General features: G+C 42.7%; 1 protein-coding gene across 3 annotated transcripts in view; it reads right to left on the reverse strand.

The window, feature by feature from the left end:
• CHCHD3 (coiled-coil-helix-coiled-coil-helix domain containing 3) overlaps positions 1-23219 on the reverse strand; it is a 287018-nt gene extending 263799 nt beyond the window's left edge. The window contains exons 1-2 of one of the 3 annotated variants that reach the window (XM_055590948.1): positions 22962-23219; positions 8125-8212 (exon numbers count right to left, since the gene is read on the reverse strand). In XM_055590948.1, coding sequence (XP_055446923.1) covers positions 8125-8212; positions 22962-23042 — 169 coding nt within the window. In that variant the 5' untranslated portion in view covers positions 23043-23219. Of the gene's footprint in view, positions 1-8124; positions 8213-17698; positions 17813-21774; positions 22092-22961 lie in introns of those variants that run through there. The other 2 variants (XM_055590950.1, XM_055590949.1) reach the window with 2 other exon arrangements.
• Positions 23220-23552: the final 333 nt, after the last annotated feature.

Here is a 23552-nt window from a genome sequence, read left to right on the forward strand (position 1 = left end):
CATAAACCCTGAGGTATGATTATAAAACAGTTTACAGTTGTTTTCTCCTTGCGGTTTATGATTATTATTTACTATTATGAGTGATATTAATGATTCACTTGACTGTTATACCCAATAGCAAAACTTGTTCTATCAGAAAGTACAATACACTATCTTTTTAGTGTCCAAAGCTCACTGCAGGAAAAAAAAGAGGTTCTTCAAAACAGTTTCTCTTTTTCCGCAGGTCACTAAAGTTACATCCTTCCAGCTCCTGAGTTCTGTGACTGCATCTCTAATCTACAGAATGCAACACACATTAACAAAAGAGCTGCTTATTTCTAGTCGTGCAGGAACAGATAGGGAATTTCTGGCCCACTCGATTTCAAGCCACTTGGAAGAAGTGCAAAGTAAATTGTGCTACAGTAGAAGTATGGCAGGGGCCTCTGAGGATTTAATAAAAAGCAGTCAATGGTTAGTCTGTTAACTAAGAAATCAAAGGGCAGAAGTTCCAAGTCACAGAAAAACCACTGGAAGGTGTGACTCACTGATATTTCAAGACCTACTAAGCTTCTCTCTACAATTTCTTTCTTCTTCTTCTGCTACAGCTTTTGCTTTTCTGTGCAACTCCCCTTTCAACCACCCCAAAATACCAGGGAATATACATTATAGTGTCAATGATCTGTTATACCTTTTTTTAAAGTTTTCTATGCTTGCATCTTGGAGAAGACTCTTGAGAACCCTTTGGACTGCAAAGAGATCAAACCAGTCAATCCTAAAGGAAATCAACCTTGAATATTCATTGGAAGGACTGATGCTGAAGTTTCAATACTTGGTCCACCTGATGTGAAAAGCCAACTCACTGGAAAAGACCCAGATACTGGGAAAGACTGAGAGCAGGAAGAGAAGCGCACGACAGAGGACAAGAAGGTTGGATGGCACCACCGACTCAATGGACATGAGTTTGGGCAAACTCCAGGAGATGGTGAAGGACAGGGAAGCCTGGCGTACTGCAGTCCATGGAGGTCATAGAGTTGGGCACGACTGAGCAACTGAACAATAACAATGCTCACGTCTCAATTTCAAAATAGAGTGCTTATGTTTGTGCTGGTTTCTCAAAATACATACAATACAAACAGTGACTGAATCCAGTGGCACAGGGGGAACGTGCCCTGGACCAGGGGAGAAAGGACAGAAGTCTGAGTCTGCCACAGACAGCCATGTGGCCTCAGTCACCAACTCCACCCAAACCCTCCTCTGCCTTCCTCACTTCCACCTCAACCACACAGCTGCTGTCTTCCCTGTCTTCAATTTCCAACTCATGTTCTACATTTTCCACTTGTACCATTTCACGTTCCCAGCTCACAAAGTTTCTGTTTTACCTTCCACAGCCTCAAGTAGCTGAATATTCTTTCCTTTTTTTTTTTTTTGCTATAAGGTCAGCTAAGGACAAATAAAAATGCTTATGAGGCTGCTTATTTTTTCAAGAAAATGAAACTGGGTTCATTTAGTGCTACGGTGGAAAACACGTTCTTTCCATTTAGATTTCTTTGTTGAATATAAAAATATCAAGGAGAAAATCAGCACTGCATTTTTAGGCATAAAAATGTTATTAATGACTGAGTATACTTGAAAAGTAGCAACTAATGCAATTTTCTAAACTTGCATCTTAAAATTAAATGAAGCAGCTCAGGAGCCACTAAACCCTATAGGATAAGATTAAACTTCTTAAGTTCCCCCCAACCTTCCCACCCATGAGAACCCCCACTGGAACCTCTTATCTGGTCTCAACTCTGGATCTGCACTGATTCTGCCGGGAACACCTTCAGTACCAATACCCCGACCCCTCTTATCCTCAGGGTCTGGCTCAAGTCCATTTCCCTGGATGATCTGCCGCCCAAGCTCTTGATCTTCTTTCTCTGAAGTCCTAAAGCACTTCCTAGACCTTTTATCTATTCTCTCTCACTTACATACTCATTCACCTCCTCCAAAATCTTAACTGAGCAGGTGAAGGGCACTCCATTAGTGCTTATTCATTACACTATAATGTTAAACATGATTTGCAAAACTAACAGTTCCTCAAAGTCAAAGATCACCTCCCTGCTAATACCTGTTGACTGATGGAGTTCAACCATCCATTAAATGTACATGGTTTATGGATTTCTTTTTAGGAGCAGAATATACTGACTAAAGAATTTGATTTAAATCATAGCTTTAAATCAATAGTGTATACATTTCTTCCTTTTATGAAGTGTTACTGGACACTTTAAAAAACAACAACAACAAAACAGTGCAGTGTCAAGACACTGGTATCAACAAACTTTCACATATTAAAAGCTGGAAACCAAGACACGGCTACTGCTGCTGCTGCTAAGTCACTTCTATCGTGTCCAACTCTGTGTGACCCCATGGACTGCAGCCCACCAGGCTCCCCCGTCCCTGGGATTCTCCAGGCAAGAACACTGGAGTCGGTTGCCATTTCCTTCTCCAGTGCATGACAGTGAAAAGCGAAAGTGAAGTTGCTCAGTTGTGTCCGACTTAGTGACCCCATGGACTGCAGCCCACCAGGCTCCTCTGTCCATGGGGTTTTCCAGGGAAGAGTACTGGAGTGGGTTGCCATCGCCTTCTCCTAACCGAGACATGGCAACCCCCTTCAGTTCTTGTAGCTCAAGTCAAAGGAGTAAGTGCAGCTCGTCACTGTGAACTCTCCCTACAATACTAGGTCTAAATGAGCCTAAAGAGCTGTTTAAAAAGAACTAGGAGGGCCAGATGCTGGGAGAAAAATACATAGAACGTATAGACAAATCTGTTTCCCTAAATTGGCTGTTTCATTTGGGCTGTGCTATTTCCTGCTTAAATTGGTTTCCTGAGATTTGTTATGGCTGCCAAATACTTAGTGATCTCAGTTATACACTTAAAGCAAATCAGCAATTCTTTCTTATTCTTCCCAATGACAAGAAAGGTACAGAGAACCTTGCACAGTGAGGATAGGAATACAAGCGAGCTCCTTTGTCTTTTTGCCCAGATTCATCCTTTTCATCTGGTTGCTAGCAGCTTAGGAAACTAACAAAGAGCCTCCTAGTATCATTCCTGCCTGTTTTTTTCATACTGACTTGGGGACAGGGTTTCCTCAGTATTAGATGGGATCAAACATGAGAGGTCTGACCTCCCTATAAGCCAGAAAAACTAAAGGATCAAGGAGGAAAGGGAAAAAAATCAATATACAACACTGAAAAATGCAAGATGTTCATGAAAAGGTAACCCTTTAAGTCAGACGTGACTTAGCGACTGAACAACAACAACAATCCCTTTACGTCAGTGTGAAAAAAATAATTTCCCCTGGTATGAAAAAAAGCCAATGTAGTTGAGATAGCACATAACGCAGCAGAGAATGTGAGGCAGCAAGGACACAGTTAAGTTCTTTAAAGCGTGTTCATTTATTAAAGTGGCATCACAATCTGCTGCGTGTCACACAGTGTACTATTTTGCCTGAACAGCTTTACATGCAAATACTGCAATGAGTCACTGATCTGGTTCAAGGTTGGGCAGAAAATAGTTTCAGTAAAGTCTTTAGAGGAAATCACTTTCTTAACAGCATAAATTATATTCTCAAAACTATATACAACAAAATTTAGTTTATTCACACATATGAATAGCCTAGGGGGGTGGTATAAATTAATAGTCCTGCAAGGAAGAAAGCATTTTAACAAACATTAAAAATTCAACTCACATTTAATATATAATTTACTTGACACTGAAAAATGCAGAAAAAGCTGGTGACATTTTTATCAATATTATTTTTGTAGACTTGAAAAATTATTTCATAACACATCTAAATTATAAATCTTAAGAAATCTATTATTGGGTATGAACTAAAACCCCAAATGAGAAAGAGAATATAAACTTTGAGGCTACTTACTTTTATAAACATATTCTTTAAATCTTAAGAAGAATAAATCTTTGCTAATTTGCACAATCATAGTGTAATTGCATTCTGAACCTAAAGGCAGTATCTTTGTAAAACAGTATGTCAAATCTTAGCTTTTTTCTTGGGTTAGGTTGGCATGGGTAAGGGAAATATCCTTAAAGAGTTGGCACTATTAGCCTTGCTGAGCTTTTTTCACATCAAGGTGCAGACAGAAAAAGCAAGTGCTTGTATGGCAATATGAGGGTACGCACGTGTTCACCAACCTCTCTGAGCCTAAGAAATCAGTTCCTCCAATACACTCATAACGCACAGGTTAGGAAGCTGTGCTAAAGACTGAGGTGAAGGCAGTACTCCCTGAAATATCTGCTAAAGCGTCCATTTACCTGCAGTCCTGGGGAAGCTGGGATGTAGAAAATGCAGGAAACTAGATTCACAAACACAAAGAGCCATCTAGCTCCACTATCTCAGTCGCCACATCATTAAAATCCTCTAATGAAGCGCAAAAATTCTACAGCGAGCAAGAGAACTTCCTGCAATGACAAAAGTGTCCTCTGCCTCACTGCCCAACACGGCGCCACGAGCCACAGGCAGTCACCGAGCGCGAAGAGATGAAACCTTTATTTTACTTCATTTTGATTGGTTTTAACTTAAATATGAATGGCCACATGTGACAAGTGGCTACCACTGAGACAGTGTAGTTCTAGCCCAACCAACAAACACAAGGTAGCATTCACAGAGCTTTCAGTGCCCAGGCTGGTCATGGACCAACGAGGTCATCAGTCACATCAAACGGAGAAATGGGATGGGATGGATCCCTCAGCACAGCCAGAACTCATCACAAAGTCAGTGTGATGCTCCGCAAGGCCACACCATGAGCACTGATGGAAAGTCTTTCCACCTTCACCCGTTCGCTCAAAGTACCAGTTTAAGAAACCAAGCCAAGAAGGAAAACACTTCCTTCTCCTTCAACTCACTGTGAATGAGACCCAACACAGGGAAAAGCTAGAAAAACCAACAATCAGAAAAAGAAAGCGCTTTCTTCAACTCTAGCAGAACATCACTAAAATGCACCTCTTTCCCTAGTTTCTCTCGCATCCTTTTCACATATGAAGCAAGGCTTCATTCAAGGTACAATAAAACAGTGCTTTACAGCATTTGCTCTGGAGTCAAATAGACTTGAAGTCAACTATTACCTCCACTACTCACCAGCTGTGTGACTTTGGGCAAGATAATTAATCACTTCAAGTCTCAAATTCCTCCCATGTAAAATGACTTAATATAGTACCTTTCTCATAGGGTTATACAGATTACATAAGACAGACATAAAGGATTTAACAGAGTATCTGGCACATAATAAACATTACTTAAATATTCTCTTTCACTATTTCATCATCAGTGCATAGCATCATCCTATCTCCTTTACACAGTACGTAAAAAAGAAATCAACCAAGAACAAAGCACATTTTAGATCAAATTCCAATTTTTAAAAATCTCCATGTATCAAAAGATGATTTTGGAAAAGCAGAAAGGGCTCAGTCATGGTGTACCTCAGAAGCCAATAAAGCAATTCAAATTATATTGTAAGTATGTGGCGAATCACCACTGGGATGTGACATGAGCTGATTTATGTTTTTAAAGGCTACTGAGGCCTCTTGTGCATGGCAGAGCACACACGGAGGACAACAGTGGAAGTGGGGAGCCAGTTAAGAGGTTTCATCAAAAGACAAGATAAGAGATGGTGGTTATTTCGACTGGAGATGCAGCAGTGAAGATGGATGTGCGAAGACCATCTCCAAACCTATTTTGGAGATGGAGCTGATAAGATCAGCTAATGGTCTAATACAAGAATCAAAATGAAAAAAAAAAAAGAGAGAGAGAGCAAACAAGGGTGAATCCCAGTGCCCTTTACTGGGAAAGATAAAGAGGAGAAGCAGCTCTGAAGAACAGAAAGGTTTGCTTTGGATGTGTTAAGTTGAAGAAATCTAAGGGGCAATCTGAAGAAGGCAGTTATCTGAGACGGCAGTTTCAGGGAGAAGTCAAGGCTAGAGACAGAGTTTTGGAGGCAAGTACATAATGATTCAAAAGGTATGCAATTTGATGACATTAGTGGAAATCAGCAAAGACTAGACTGAGAATGTAAGTAGTTCAGTTCAGTCATTCAATCTTGTCAGACTCTTTGCAACTCCATGAACTGCAGCACACCAGGCCTCCCTGTCCATCATCAATCCCCGGAGTTTACTCAAACTTATGTCCATTGAGTCGGTGATGCCGTACAACCATCTCATCCTCTGTTGTCCCCTTCAATCTTTCCCAGCATCAGCGAAAGGTTTTCCAATCAGCCAGTTCTTCACCTCAGGTAACCAAAGTATTGGAGTTTCAGCTTCAGCATCAGTCCTTCCAATGAATATTGAGGACTGATTTCCTTTAGGATGGACTGGTTGGATCTCCTTTCAGGCCAAGGGACTCTCAAGAGTCTTCTCCAACACCACAGTTCAAAAGCATCAATTCTTCAGCGTTCAGCTTTCTTTATAGTCCAACTCTCACATCCATACATGACCACTGGAAAAACCATACCCTTGACTAGATGGACCTTTGTTGGCAAAGTAATGTCTCTGCTTTTTAATATGCTGTCTAGGTTGGTCATAACTTTTCTTCCAAGGAAAGTATTTTAATTTCATGGCTGCAGTCACCATCTGCAGTGATTTTGGAGCCCAAAAAAATTATTTCTGTCACTCTTTCCACTGTTTCCCCATCTATTTCCCATGAAGTGATGGGACCAGATGCCATGATCTTAGTTTTCTGAATGTTGAGTTTTAAGCTAACTTTTGGAGAATCCAAGAAAGGTAGAAGGAAAACCAAGAGTGTGGCCCAGAAGTCAAAGAAAGGGTTTCTGGCAGAGGGAGTGGCCACTTACTATTTAACTGTCATGAACTATGAACCTTTCTTAATGCTCCTACACAACAAGAAGTTTTAAAAGGACAAGAACTATTTCTTATTCACCTCGGCACTTTCTGCTCTGAACACATCAGAAGTTCAACTTATGGTTATCAATTTAATGATTAGTAAGAGGGTCACAAATGCTGCCAGGTGAGGCATTTGTGCAGGAGCTCATCTTTCTCAAGGTATTTCAGTCTGCAGCTAGATTTACCACCCAATACTTTCTAATAAATAATGAAAATTCTCATTTAGTTCACAATGAATCATCTCAACTACTTCCTCACTGTCATTTCACCAAAACACAGCATGTCCATCCATCAAATTTGGCGGCAACAAGAACAGTGCCAGACACAGAGCAGGTGCTCAGTAAGTATTAGGTGGATGAATCAATGGATGGGGGTAGGAGAGAGGAAAGAAAAGCAATCTCTTATCCTCCAGGATCCACAGACAAAATAAGACAATAATCCTCCATGGATTTCGTTTAACATATTTTCATCAATAATTAAGACTCTGAAGGAATAAACTGCTTATAAACTTGAAGAAATCCATTACAAAGTAAAATCATTAGAGATATTTCACCATCTGGAAACAATAAATCAGTATTTTCTAAGTTCAATTTTTTTAATAAATATTTACTCCCAAACCTCTAATACCCCTTATACGTCATTCATTTTACACAAAAAACTAGGCAATAACCTTCCAAAGCCTAACAGAGGATCCAGGAGCTGGAAGAGAAAAAAAAAAAAATTTCCAAAGACTGTTTGAAAGTAGATTCATTCTACCTTACAGCAAAGCATTTTAAAAGAAAGCCCAATATTAACCGCTAACACAGCTGGCCTTCCGTAACTGCAAGTTCCACATCCACAGATGCCACCGACCACAGGCTGAAATTATTCCGGGAGAAGAAAAAAAAACAATTCCGGAAAACCCAAAACACCCAAAACTTGAATCTGTCATGCTGGCAATTATTTCTATGGTATTTACAGTGTATTATATGTATCATAAATAATCTAAACAAGATTTAAACGATCAATATATGGGAGGATGTACATAGATTATAGGCAAATACTACCCGTCTTATATAAGGGACTTGAGCATCCATGGACTACAGTATTCAAGAGGGTCCCAGAAACAGTTCCCCATGAATACCAAAGGAAGACAATTCTCCTGTAAAAAGCATCCAAGTAACAAAAGACAGAGTGCAGGAGAACATGACTATCAAGTGAACTTCCACCGCTTAAAGTTTTTCTACTAAGAACTCAGAAATTCAAACTCTGAAATACCTGAGGCACCGTAAGTACCAGAATACCGCTGAGACTTCGGGCCAGATGGAGAGGTTTCCTTCATACGATCAATCACATTTTCCGAAAGCTGAAAAGAGCAACATCAAAATAAAATCAATTATAAGAGAACAAGAAAGAAAACAGTACAATACATCCAAGTAAGCCAGTCATCCATGGCAATGTGTGTAACGAATGGCCTGAAGAAATCAGACTAAATCTGATCGCTGTGAAACTAAAACCAAGAAGAGTGTTAAGATATCAAGATGCACCCCACAGCACTACTTCATTTCTTCTAATGCAGTGCTCATTGCTCATTATAAATAACTCTTTCCCTCATTTTATACTGTGCACGAAATTGTAATCTCTGAGAAAATGTAAGCCATCAGAACTCCTCCAACTTTCCGCCCTCATCCTCCGAGTTAATTTACACTTGCAGCAGGCCTTAGCGCCTTCCTTCCCTCCAGTCCCAAATGAAATGGTGTCCCTCCCACCCTCCCTCCGTTCAAGGCTAACCACAAACAATCCCTCTTTCAGTACATTTCTTTATGCACCAACTCTGTGTCAGGAACTAGACTAGACTTCAAGTATTCTAACAGTTGATTCTAACAATCAAGTTGCTTAAAGAGAGGAAACAGACCACCATGCATTTAAATATAATGTAAAGAATGTTACTTAAGTCAGTTGGCCTGTAATGGAAGGACAGACAGCACAATGGCCAGACGGGCAGGGCATCCAGCCAGGCTTTGGGAGCGGGCCTGGGCAAGAGGTTAAGAAGGATGAACAGTACTTAGGAACAGAAGGAGCAGGATAAGAGTACCATAAGAAGAGGGTATTAGGATTTCCCTGGTGGTCCAGTGGTTAAGGATCCACCTGCCGATGCAGGGGACATGGGTTTGATCCCTGGTCTGGGAAGATTCCACAAGCCACAGGGCAACTAAGCCCATGTGCCATAACTAGTAACAACTACTAAGCCCGTGCTCCAGAGCCCAGAAGCCACAACTAAGGAAGCCCGCGCGCCCTAAAGCCCGTGCTCATCTCCAAGAGAAGCCACCACAATGAGAAGTGCCCGTGCTCATCTCCAAGAGAAGCCACCACAATGAGAAGTCTGAGCACTGCAACTAGAGAAAGCCTAGGCGCACCAACAAAGACTCAGCGCAGTCAAAAACAAATATTTTAAAAATTAAAAAGAAAGAAGAGGGTACCACATGAAGCTACCATTAAGCAGCAGGGCTTAACAGCAAGTGGAAATGTCAAACAGCCAGTTGGCAATAGCACAGAGGCAACGAGGAACACTCAGGCCATGAGATTTGAGTCATCAGCACCTCTAACCCCTAGGTATCATATCATCCTTTTATTGTTTTCTTATCAGGCTTCCCTTGTAGCTCAGCTAATAAAGAATCCGCCTGCAACGTGGGAGACCTGGGTTCGATCCATGGGTTGGGAAGATCCCCTGGAGAAGGGAAAGGCTACCCACTCCAGTATTCTGGCCTGGAGAATTCCATGGACTGTATAGTCCATGGGGTCACAAAGAGTCGGACAGGACAGAGGGACTTTCATTTGTTTTATAGCACTTCTCACTATCTGATACTTTGCTGTTTATTGCCTGTCTTGCTCACTAGAAACAAAGCTCCAGGAAAGCATGGATTTGGCGGTCCTGTCCAGTACTATATCCCAGAGCCTCAATAAGCTTGGTTAATTAGTGAATGATTAAATAAATGAAACAATATGGATGAAGAAAAGAATGCCTGAAGCAGGAAGTTGAGGAGGGGGCTCAGTGAAACAGAAGGTGAAGAGGGAAATAAGATTTTGGATTTTGAAGACTCTTAGTAAATAAATCCTTCAAGTCAGGGGGTTGAACTTGATCCTGAGGGCAGCTAGGCACTACTGAAGGATTTTAAGCAGGGTAATGACACAATGAGACTTACATTTTAGAAAGATCACTCTAGCTACAGTGTGAAGAACAGATTGGAGGGGGATGAGAACAGAAGCAGGAGGACCCCTGAAGGAGGCTAAAGGACCAATTAAGAAGCTATTAAGCATATGTCCACACAAAGACTTGCACAGGAATGTGCAGAGCAGCACTATTCATAACAGCAAAAGTGGAAACAATATCCATCTTCTGGTGAATGGATAAACAAAACATTATATGGCCATACAATGGACGAGGATTCATCAATAAAAAGAAGTGACATACTGAAATAAGCTACAATAAAGACAGACCTAAAAAACAGTTACAGAAGCCAGGCACAAAAGGCCATATACTGTATAATTTCATTTACCTGAAATGCTCAGAAAAGGGAACTCTATACAGATGGAAAATATCTTAGGTAAGTGGTTGCCTAAGGCTGGAATGAGAATGGAGATTAACTGGAAATGGGCATGAGAGATTTTATTGGGGTGATGAAAATGTTCTAAAACTGGAAAGTAGTGATGGTTGCACAATTCTGTAAATTCATTAGAAAGTGCTATACACAGAAAACAGGTGACTTTTATTATATGTAAATTACACCACAATAAAGTTGTTTAAAAAAAAGTTAACCTTCACCAAGTGCTTATGAGGTGCCAGGCACTGATGTTAAACCAAGTATTTGGCTCATTTAATCCTTCACAATCCTATGAGATACTTTTATCATGTCCATTGTATAAGTGAGGAGACTGAAGCAAAGCCAGATTAAATAATTTGTGCTAGATCTTACAGTTTGTCGATAATGAAGCCAGGACTCAAATCCAGGAAGTCTGAGAATCAAGGTCACACTCAGACATCCCCTTCACTGCTAGACTCACTGTCTGACTAGATGAGGGTGAAGCAGAAATCATCAAGAAGGTTTACAGGTCAAGTAATGGGGAGAAACAACCCCACCCCTTACCCCCAACCCCACCCTATACCACTGCTACATCCTCAGGGACCTTCTTCCAGTTTCTACTTCCTTAACACTCCACTGACTGACTAGTAACCCAATACCAGGCAAAAGTCACCACTGATCAAATAAATAACCTTCTATATTTATACAGGCTTCCCAGGTGGCACCAGTAGTAAAGAATCCAGCTGCCAATGCAGGAGACACAAGAGAAGTGGGCTGAAGGCGGGCATGGTAACCCACTCTACTATTCTTGCCTGGAGAATCCCATGGACAGAGGACCCTGGTGGGCTCCAGTCTATGGGGTAGCAAGCAGTGAGCCACAACTTAGCAAGATATTTATATAAATAAACATCTTTTGTATTTACAAAGCACCTAATTTATGACTTCCCTTTAGCATCACTCCTGGCTTCCAGAAACCCAGCCCCCATGCCACTTTTCCAACATCCCCTTCCTGCTGGTCCTAGGACTCTGCCTGAGTCTTCTCTCTTCTGCAGGCTTCCCCCTCCCTTGTGTTGTTGTTTAGTTGCTAAGTCAAGTCTGATTCTTTGCGACCCCATGGACTGCAGCGCACCAGGCTCCTCTATCCATGGCATTTCCCAAGCAAGGATACTGAAGTGGGTTGCCATTTCCTTCTCCAGGGGAATCTTCCCAACCCAGAGATGGAACCCACATCTCCTGCTCAGCAGGCGGATTTTTACCACTGAGCCACCTGGGAAGTCCTCCCCTGCCCACCCTTATATGCTAGAAGGCTCCACATTCTGTTTTTTGCCTTGATTTCTTCTCACTCCACGTGCTCTTGGTGGTACTCTCATTCACTCCCCTGATGTTTTATTAATAACTGCTGTTGATTGATTAATGAATTCTAAACCCATTATCTCCAGTCCAAGACCTGTATCCCAAAAGGCAGACCTAAACAGAGTTGCCTAATGGACACCTCACCAGGGACAGACCACAAGCACCACCAACCCAACATGTCACTAATGGACACCTCTCCAGGGAAAGACCACAAGCACCGCCAACCCAACATGTCCCAGGCTGAATTCACATTTGCCAAAAAAGACCTCTGTGTCCTCTTGCTTTCCTTATCTCATTCATGACACCACCTCCACCCAGCTTCCTAAATCAAAACTCAGGAGTTCTCAACCCTTCTCTCTCCCTCATTCTCTGAGCCATGACCTCCTCAACCCCTAAACAGCTAATGAATTTGCCGTCCCTTCTCCCATCCTGTTTCCCCTGCCCTAATTCATGGCATCCTCAATATCCCTCCTAAAATACAAATGATTATGGTAATTCTCACTTCAAGTCCTTCAACAGCTACCTCTGTTGACAAGAAAGGCCAAATTTTTTTGCATGGCATTCAAGACTCCCTCTTCTTTTGGTTATGGCCTCATTCTCCAACCGCAACTTCCATGGCTTTTCCCTCAACACTTCATAAGCTATTCTCTACCCACACTGGCCACTCGCTGCCATCTCTTTGCCTTTATTTTTGCCTACAATGCCTTCACACCTCGGGAGAGAACTGCCTTTCAAACTTCAGCTCAAAACATCCTCAAGTCATTCCATGCCAACTCTGCCTACCCAACAGGAAGGACCCCTCCTGTGCCCCCCACGGGTACCTTGCACAAATGTCCAGTGCTCCAGTGACAGAACAAGCATTTGCCTTTCCACAAAACTGTGAGCGCCGACGTGTAAGAGTCGCCCAGCAAGGCTTACTAGGCCGAGCACTAATGGAGGCCCTTGGGAAACATCAATGAACATGAAACGGTCTGTAGCTGAACAGTTACTTGTATCTCAGGACCCAAAGCAGAATGGAGGTGAGACAGCAAAGGGAAAGTCGACAGCTCAAACGCTGTGATCTTTGAAGGAGAAACCATGACTCCTTTCTCAGAAGAGAAGCGGAAGTTAGGAAGGAGAGTGCCCACAGACTCGGCTTCTCTATCACCTGACAGCCACGGAGACTGCTGCCTCAACTCATCTGCAAAGCTGAGCTACATCATAGGAAGAACTCCTTAAGACTGACCCCAATCCTCTCAACTCACAGGTGAGCAAAAGAGAGATTCTAAGTGCTATCCAGCTACCGGTAGCATCAGGACCGGCAACCAGTAACCCCATTCTCTCGTCCCGTGCTTTCTCTGCTGCTAAACAATACGCTCCTTATCCCACACATGTATCACTTCCTCGTGAGGAAATAAAATGAGGCTTATTAAGTTTTGGAATCTTAAAGCTATATTTATTGATATATAATTTGAGGTTTACTCAATATATAAGGTAATGTACTAATACATAATATATAATGTACTGTATTAACATAGCATGCTGTAATATATTATATATATTTTATATTACATACCATATTACTATATATTATCCTATAATACATCTACTATGTTACATATGTAATATAATTTATGTGCTTAAAGCTAATATCAGATCAGATCAGTCACTCAGTCATGTCCAACTCTTTGCAACCCCAAGAATCGCAGCACACCAGGCCTCCCTGTCCATCACCAACTCCTGGAGTTCACTCAAACTCACGTCCATCGAGTCAGTGATGCCATCCAGCCATCTCATCCTCTGTCATCCCCTTCTCCTCCTGCCCCCAATCCCTCCCAGCATCAGAGTCTTTTCCAATGAGTCAACTCTTCACATGAGGTGGCCAAAGTATTGGAGTTTCAGCTTTAGCATCATTCCTTCCAAAGAAATCCCAAGGCTGATCTCCTTCAGAATGGACTGGTTGGATCTCCTTGCAGTCCAAGGGACTCTCAAGAGTCTTCTCCAACACCACAGTTCAAAAGCATCAATTCTTCAGCGCTCAGCCTTCTTCACAGTCCAACTCTCACATCCATACATGATCACAAGAAAAACCATGCCTTGACTAGACGAACCTTTGTTGGCAAAGTAATGTCTCTGCTTTTGAATATGCTGTCTAGGTTGGTCATAACTTTCCTTCCAAGGAGTAAGCGTCTTTTAATTCCATGGCTGCAGTCACCATCTTCAGTGATTCTGGAGCCCAGAAAAATAAAGTCTGACACTGTTTCCCCATCTATTTCCCATGAAGTGATGGGACCGGATGCCATGATCTTCGTTTTCTGAATGTTGAGCGTTAAGCCAACTTTTTCACTCTCCACTTTCTTGTGAGCTAATTTGACATATATGATTTTAATCCTTACAAAACGATGGCCCAGAATAAAGGAAGAAGCACTGGTCACTGACTAGCTATATAACCCCTCAATGGGCCTCCCTTTCCTCATCTGGAAACTAGGAAAGTAACACCTAGCCCCGGAGTTACCAAGGAGGAAGGGTTCCAAGATACAACACAAATAACTGATACAGCTCCAGCCACCAGAACTTCAGCCGCCCATTTATCTCAGTTCACTCTCATCAGCTGCACCAAGTTCATATGGGGATCCTTCTCTACGTGGTGCGTGAAGACAAGGCCTGCATGAGTCCTGGTGTGACTAAAGGTGCCCATCTATCCCTATCTATGGAATGTGAAGTCAAGTGGGCCTTAGGAAGCATCACTACAAACAAAGCTAGGGGAGGTGATGGCATTCCAGTTGAGCTATTTCAAATCCTGAAAGGTGATGCTGTGAAAGTGCTGCACTCAATATGCCAGCAAATTTGGAAAAGTCAGCAGTGGCCACAGGACTGGAAAAAGTCAGTTCTCATTCCAATCCCAAAGAAAGGCAATGCCAAAGAATGCTCAAACTACTGCACAATTGCACTCATCTCACATGCTAGTAAAGTAATGCTCAAAATTCTCCAAGCCAGGCTTCAGCGATACGTGAACCATGAACTTCCAGATGTTCAAACTGGTTTCAGAAAAGGCAGAGGAACCAGAGATCAAATTGCCAACATCCGCTGGATCATCGAAAAAGCAAGAGAGTTCCAGAAAAACATCTATTTCTGCTTTGACTATGCCAAAGCCTTTGACTGGGTGGATCACAATAAACTGTGGAAAATTCTGAAAGAGATGGGGATACCAGAACACCTGACCTGCCTCTTGAGAAACCCATATGCAGGTCAGGAAGCAACAGTTAGAACTGGACATGGAACAACAGACTGGTTCCAAATAGGAAAAGGAGTACATCAAGGCTGTATATTGTCACCCTGCTTATTTAACTTCCATGCAGAGTACATCATGAGAAATGCTGGGCTGGAAGAAGCACAAGCTGGAATCAAGATTGCCAGGAGAAATATCAATAACCTCAGATATGCAGATGACACCACCCTTATGGCAGAAAGTGAAGAGGAACTAAAAAGCCTCTTGATGAAGGTGAAAGAGGAAAGTGAAAAAGTTGGCTTAAAGCTCAACATTCAGAAAACTAAGATCATGGCATCTGGTCCCATCATTCCATGGCAAATAGATGGGAAACAGCGGAAACAGTGTCACACTTTATTTTTCTGGGCTCCAAAATCACTGCAGATGGTGACTGCAGCTATGAAATTAAAAGACGCTTACTCCTTGGAAGGAAAGTTGTGACCAACCTAGATAGCATATTCAAAAGCAGAGATATTACTTTGCCAACAAAGGTCCGTCCAGTCAAGGCTATGGTTTTTCCAGTGGTCATGTATGGATGTGAAAGTTGGACTGTGAAGAAAGCTGAGTGCCGAAGAATTGATGCTTTTGAACTGTGGTTTTGGAGAAGACTCTTGAGAGTCCCTTGGACTGCAAGGAGATCCAACCAGTCCAGTCTAAAGGAGATCAGCCCTGGGTGTTCATTGAAGGACTGATGCTGAAGCTGAAACTCCAATACCTTGGCCACCTCATGTGAAGAGTTAACTCATTGGAAAAGACCCTGATGCTAGGAGGGATTGGGGGTAAGAGAAGAAGGGGACGACAGAGGATGAGATGGCTGGATGGCATCACCAACTCGATGGACGTGAGTTTGAGTGAACTCCAGGAGTTGGTGATGGACAGGGAGGCCCAGTGTGCTGTGATTCATGGGGTCGCAAAGAGTCAGACACGACTGAGCAACTGAACTGAAAGACTGAACTGAACTGATGCTCTTTGCATTAAAAGTACAATGTCTCCTTCAACCTAAACATTACTTATTTTATTGGTAACTTTTTATTTATGTGGTTTATCTGATGCCTCAAAACTTGCTGCTGCTACTAAGTCGCTTCAGTCGTGTCCAACTCTGTGCAACCCCATAGATGGCAGCCCACCAGGCTCCCCCGTCCCTGGGATTCTCCAGGCAAGAACTGAAGTGGGTTGCCATTTCCTTTTCCAATTCATGAAAGTGAAAGTGAAGTCGCTCAGTCTTAGCAACCCCATGCACTGCAGCCTACCAGGCTCCTCCATCCATGAGATTTTCCAGGCAAGAGTACTAGAGTGGGCTGCCATTGCCTTCTCCGCAAAACTTGCTACTTAATGTCAAATTCAATCAGTTCAAAGGATTTCCCAATAAGGTCTTTGGTCATACTTCAGGAAATTTATAAGTATGTCATTCAAGGGTACACAATTCATTTTTTAAGTCGATAAATATGTTGTAAGGTTCCCTTGAGAGTCGACCTATTTTTTTTTGTTCTTAGAATTACTCATACATGTTTTCAGAGGTCTTTCCAGAGGAGCGCCCATGGCACCCTACAGTTGCATCTCTGCTTACTCCAAGCCTGATCTACCGTCTCCCCAGTCTGGTCACAACTAGGCTGATGGAAGGCAACAGTCAGGCTATGCTTTGTATTTCAAACTGATACCCGCTGAGCTGACGCCCCAGCTTCAGTAATGAGTTCAGGCCTCACACTCACCTGATCTCTGTTAACTGGGGACTCACTTGCTAAGCAACTGACAAGGTTTAGAGATGCCAGCCTGTTATACAATCTGCCGCTAGAGAACAACTCTTCTCTATGAGGCAAACTGACCCTGATGCTGCTAAGTCACTTCAGTCGTGTCCGACTCTTCGCAACCATGGACTGCAGCCCACCAGGCTCCTCCGTCCATGGGATTTTCCAGGCAAGAGAACTGGAGTGGGGTGCCATCGCCTTCTCCAAAACTGACCCTAGAAGGAGTCAAAGGTAAAATGTAAGCTTCTGCAAGAGCTGGACAACCAGCCTCTGTATAAGCAGCAACTTCTTTAGGAAGCATCTTTCCTTAAATAGGATACCTCTTTTAGAAAAGCTTTTTCCTGTTTAAATATCCATACCTGCTACACCTGGTTTCCAGACAATCTCTGGAATCTCCATCAAGGCAAATACCAAGTGCAATTTACAGAAATTATTTGTGGCAAAGAAGAGTGACAGAAACCCCTCACCCACCCACCCACATTAATGCTACAACTATGCCCTGAGGCCCATGGATTCAGAAGTCTATGGATTAATTCCTCAATTGTATGCAAAATTTTCTGCTTATTGCATTATTATGTGCAGAGTCCAAAGCCTACAGATTTACGGTAGTCTGTGAACTGAAAGTTAAGAACCCCTGTTCTATTGGGGCTTCCCTGGTGGCTCAGATACTAAAGAATCTGCCTGCAGTGCAGGAGACCTGGGTTCTACAATTAGTGAGAACCAAAAGAATAGGGCCTGCCAACAGAGTTGAATTCAGTTCACTGACTTATCTGCCCTATTGTCTACTACTCCTGAAGACGTAGTTAAGTAAACAAAGCTTGCCAAGTCATGGTCCATACTACTCCCCACACCAACATGTGCCCCACAGAAGAGGAAAAGATGTGGGTCATCTTCCACAGCCTTCCCACTCATCTCTTCCCACCCACCTTCATTGATCTTATCTAAAATCAGAACACACCACTCATCAACCCAGAATCTAGTATTTTCTCAGAAACAAGAAACTGAGACAGGCAAAGATCAAGTCTTTCTACTTCCAAGGAACAGAGTAAAGGGGGAGGAGAACTCCCTTTAAGTTCCCCCAAGATGTCAAGATAGGTACCACATGAGACAGAAATGAATGCGACCCACAGCCCATAATAGTTTTTCTCAACTTCTTCCAGGTGCTTCTTGTCAAACTGATTAAAAGACTCAGACTCATTTTTCTCACTTGGTCCTCCTTCCATGCAGCATAGATCATTTTCTTTTCAACTACCATTTCAAGACTTCAAAAACTGCCACTGGTATTTGAAAGAAATTACTCCTAAATACTTACTTAAGGGGGAATATATTCCATACTACAAACACATATATATAAAATGTAACTTTCAGCTCATGTCTGTAGTTCATCACTCATATTCTTTGCCTTTGTTATCAGTGGAAATCATGAACTTCTCCTCTCTGTATAAAATCCTAGAAAGCTTAGCATGGTAATATATATATACCCAAGAGATTCACGGAACCTAAAGTGGAAAGGGGCCAATCATTTACCTGATAACATTCCTCAACCATCCCAGTGACAGACGGGATTTGCAGACTCTGTTAATGGACCCTCTCCACGATCCTTAACCACATCCCACATGAAGTAATCTCTTCATGCAGGGGCTCTTAACTGCTAAGTCTTCCCAAAGCATGAGCTGTGTTCCACATTAGCATCCCTGCTACCGTAACTGGCTCCTATGAATTTCAGCTTGCAACTTCAAGGCAAGTTGCAGAGATTAGTTTATGCCTGGGAAGCATGATAAATATTACTCTGAAAATGATACTTATTGAAGTTGACATTTGCTCTGGAAGAGTTCACTCACAGCTTTGATGTTTCAGATAAACTTGTGCAAGATTGAGTGCAAGGCACACTTTCCAAACAGGCTCAGCAGGTGCTCAGAAAAATCCTATTAACCACATGCAATATGAGTAATCAAAACGCTTGGTCTTTCGATCACAAGAAATTTAGTTTAGACTTGGCAAGGAGGGCAAGGCACAAGGGTGGCCTTTCATCCAATCCATGAGTTCAGATTCAAAGCTGGAGTCAGGTGTAAGAATACAGGTTATTTTATGGAAGCGGGGAGGGGGAGTTGTTGACTGGTGAGAATTAAGGGAAAGAAAAAACCAGGACCCTACAAATAACCGTGAAAATAGCACATGGTGGGTGAGAAGACACTTCCAACTCAACATTTTAGGTAGGTCCTTTAATCGCCAGCTGATGAGGACCTCAGCAAGAAAAATCTGGAAAAACATGATCTATTAATAAATGCAGCCTAGTTACTAAAAGCCTTATGTCTGCTGACTCAATATGACTCCTCGTACATTAAGATAAATGAAGATGAAATTACTATCCTTATCAGTGGAACACAAATTGGTTTTCCAGCAGCGACTGCGTCTGCCGCACTGCTGGCACACTCTTATTTTTATTTTAAAAATTAAAGTGTTATTGTTATGAAAAAGGGTAACTACAGGTGATATGGTCACAGTGGTCCAAAAGAAAATGCTCTAAACACAGAAGCAGTGGGTGTGGAAAAGTGGTGTGCACCGAAGTAAGGGAAAAGTATCCAAGAAACAAAAGTTATTCTCTTAGCAAGAAACTAACACAAGGTGTCTAAAGTGGGCAAGATTTGGTAAAGCCCAAAACCACTGGAGAGAAACACATGTAGGAATTAAACAGTGTTTAGGGGAACGCATTTTTTAAAAAATTTCTACTGGAGAGCAGCTGATTTACTGTGTTGTGTTAGTTTCTGCCGTACAGCACAGTGAATCAGAGAGATATATACACATATATCCACTCTTGTTTTTCTCTTAAGATTCTTTTCCCGTACAGGCCGTTACAGAATATTGAGTACAGTTCCCTGTGCTATACAATAGGTTCTTACTAGTTATTTATTTTACATATAGTAGTGTGTATATGTGGCAAACTCTTATTCTTATGAGTAAAAGCATAAATGTTGGTCAACTGGGAAAATCTGGAACGTTTTCTGCAGCCAAGCTGAACTAACCTATCTGCAATTCAATACTGAAGTTTGGGCCTCATGAGCACCATGTTTCAATCAACTGAGCTAAAACAGTGGCTCTCTCAAGGGAAATAAGAGGTGCTGCAAGCTAAAATATATATGTATATATCAGTTTAAAAACATCTAGAAAACACACAGACAAAAAAATCACACAGGCAATCAGTTGTAGAACCCAGGAGTCCCTTCCCCAGTCCATATCCCTTTAGGTACACCTGTGGGAACACAATATGCTCTTATTTTTTTAATCTATTGATTATTATTCAGTTCATGTAAGGTTACACATCCATCTCCTTGCCCAGCTCCGAAAACAGTTACTCATGTGCGTAGTGAACACCCTCAGAGTACCAGACCCTGCCAGATGCTTACATGCGTGCTCAGCCATTCGGTCATGTCCGACTCTTTGTGACCCCATGGACTGTAGCCCGCCAGGTTCCTCTGTCCATGGGATTCTCCAGCCAAGCATACTAGAGTGGGTTACCATCCTCTTCTCCAGAGGATCTTACAACCCAGGGGTTGAACCCGGGTCTCCTGTTTGAGCCACCAGGGACGCTTACATACATCACATCAAATTCTCAAAAGCAGTGTCTGAATACGTAAGTATTGCAAGTATGCTGCACACAGCTGGTGAGAAGCTCAGCTGGCACCACATAAGGTTTGCCTGGTTCCAAAGCACATGCTCTTACCACTGGAGACTCTCAAAGCGTCTAACAACATGAGATGTAGAAGGAACCCTATCATTTTAATAACAGCTACCTTTTATTAAAAATCTACAATGTGCTTTAAATACTTCATCTTCTTAGCACAATCAAGAGATGATACTCCCCTTTGGGGATCCAGGAATATAATCAGGGAAGTGACCTGTCCAAGAATGCAGACTAGAAAATGCCTAATTAACTTAACTGAGGTCTGTTTAACAACTAACTGATGTTCTTTTGACCACGACCTCAAAGAAATCACCTAAGTACTCAACAATTCAACAGCACACTATTTTTAGGGGAAAGTGCAAGAGGCTGAGCATGGCTACAAGAAACTCACAGTGCCGCTAGACGCACAAAATTCCAGAATTAGAAGAGACGAGAGGTTACAGGTGTACTCAAACCCCACCACTTTGCAGGTGAGAAAACTGAAGCTCAGAGATTGAAAATCGTCCTTGAAAAAGAATTTGAAGCAACAGGGAGAATGCTGCAAGGGCAATCCAGGTGAAGGGTATAAACTGAAGAAAAGCAAAGCACAGAGGTCACAGGGGCATGGTTACGTGCTTGAATTATAACAGTATAAAATGTACTCCATGAGAAAGAAAAAATAAATAAAAGAATATTTCCACCAAATTGAATAGCCAAAGGACATAGCTTCTTTTCCTATAAAGTTTTTTTAAAAGGGGCTTTAAGAAAATCTCTCCATTTAATCTAACCTCAAACTTTCTTCATACTTAACATATTTAACCCTGTCTAATACTTGACGTGAATCTCTGTGCTGTAGCCCAATTCTCTTTTAATTTTGTTTGCTGCCATCGCTGTGCCTGTACTAAAGCATGAGAACATGAACTTCTACATTTTTCTAGCCAACTGCCTTCTCAACCCAAACTTACTTTCCTTCTTCTTACTTTTCTTTTTCACCCTCTGGTGTGTAACACTCAAAGCCTCTGAAGGCAAGATTAATCAAGTCTCTGCATAAAACTCAGAGCCTACAGAAATTTTTATTTTAAAGAGTACCAACTAAACCTCAACAGTGCAAAGAATGCTGCCTCAGACATCTTATTACAAAATGTGGTACCACCATTCATTAATGCAAGGAAATGCTGGCCACAGACCAAAAGTTGAGCTCAACAGTCTGTTTTCATAAAGAAAACTTTAACAAATTCTTCAAGGTAACAGTTGCAAAGTAAAGTTTTTCAACATTTCAAATATTTAGGAAGTTTTAATTCCTCATCATCAATGCTAAAAAGAATTTACACATTTACTTACGCTGGTTGTGTAGTACAGAGGAAGGAAAACAGAATAAAACTTTCTGGGGTCAAACTGCTTTATCTACTAGGTTCAGTCATCATACTTCAAAAACCTGAGGCTGCTAATTCAGGTTGGATGGAGGGTGTGTTGATGAAGTGAGTGCTGGTATACTGACACCCTAGAGAAAAATCAAGCTTTCAGTTTATGTATGAAGCATGAGCAGGGGCATTTAAAATTTTTCTCCAACGTCTCAGTCAAAACAAACTGTACTGCTCCTGCTACTGCTAAGTCACTTCAGTCGCGTCCGACTCTGTGCGACCCCACAGATGGCAGCCCACCAGGCTCCTTCGTCCCTGGGATTCTCCAGGCAAGAACACTGGAGTGGGTTGCCATTTCCTTCTCCAATGCATGAAAGTGAAAAAGGAAAGTGAAGTCACTCAGTCGTGTCAGACTCTTAGCGACCCCATAGACTATAGCCCACCAGGCTCCTCCGTCCATGGGATTTTCCTGGCAAGAGTACTGGAGTGGGTTGCCATTGACATGAAAACTTGCAAACCTATCTCAAGTCCTATGAGGCCGGCAGACGTTAGTCTAGAAGCCACTGGGCCTAGTCCAAAATTTGGGCACAACAGGCCACAAGAGGAGGCGTCTGGGAAACACAAGATATCAAGCGAAAGTGCAGGAGGGAGAAGCCAGAAGTCACCTGAAGCAAGGCAGAAAAGTCTAAGGTGTGGGTGGGTGGGTGTTGGGCAACAGGCAGTACATAAAGAGTTCCTTAAAACGCCAAGTTCATCCTAAGAGAGGTCATGTGAGCAGGGCAAAAAGCAGGGTTTGAACTCTGAATCCAGAAGACAAGCCCATTTCACAGGTGGGTACAGTGAGGCAGGGGTTTCAAATAAGGTCCCAGGACTACTAAGCAATACAGTCTAAACTGGACTTTGAGCCCTTACAAGGTCTAAATCAACCTGGCATCCCCCAGTCGCCCCAGCACAGTGCTCAGCACTTGGCACACAGCAGCAAATATCTCTGAATAGATGTCCCAAGTCTTGAGAAACTTCAACCTTCTTTGCAAGGAACTCAGCTTTGGGCCGAACAACACTTTGGCGGCAGAACTGGGGGAAAGCAGGCCGAGCAGAACCTGGAAAAGCAAGAGATACGGGGTTCGAGTCGGAATGCTGGCCCTCCGCCCGCCCACTGTCACTCACCCGGATGCCCTTCACCACGGTGATGTTCTCATTCTCGTCCGCCTCGAAGGTGACCCGACGAGTGCTGGCCGTCCCGCCCATGGCTTCGGCTACTGACCCCGCCGAGACCTAGCACGGACCCACAGGCACCACAGGTCCCACGGGCACACACGTGTGTGGACGGGCCCAGACTCCTGTCTTGCACAGCGGGAGCAAGGCCACGACCCCAAGAGGCAAGGAGAAGGCGCCGTCCTGAGCTCCCGCCTCCTCCGGTCACGTGACACAACAACACTTGGCTCCAATTGGTCAAAGACACGAACTGCCCGCCTCTCCAAGGTAGGGGCTCTCGGATTGGTTAGTGCAGACCCGGATGCTATGACAACAGGTGGTTACTGACAAGGTTTCCGGAGCCCCTGGGTATAGTGGGAATTGTATTCTCGATCTGGCGCGATGGGTGCTGGAACTTTTCTCGCCTTCGTATTTTGAGTTCCAGAGGAGTATGGCCTTCTGGGAGTTGTAGTCTTGGCTGCAGAAAAGGCGTGTAACTGGGGGAACTGTCAAGGAAGTTCTCTAATCCCAACAAAGCACGCTTTAAGGGTAGTATTCTATCCT

This window comes from Bubalus kerabau, chromosome 8 (assembly GCF_029407905.1).
Source record: "Bubalus kerabau isolate K-KA32 ecotype Philippines breed swamp buffalo chromosome 8, PCC_UOA_SB_1v2, whole genome shotgun sequence".
Classification (NCBI taxonomy): Eukaryota; Metazoa; Chordata; class Mammalia; order Artiodactyla; family Bovidae; genus Bubalus; species Bubalus kerabau.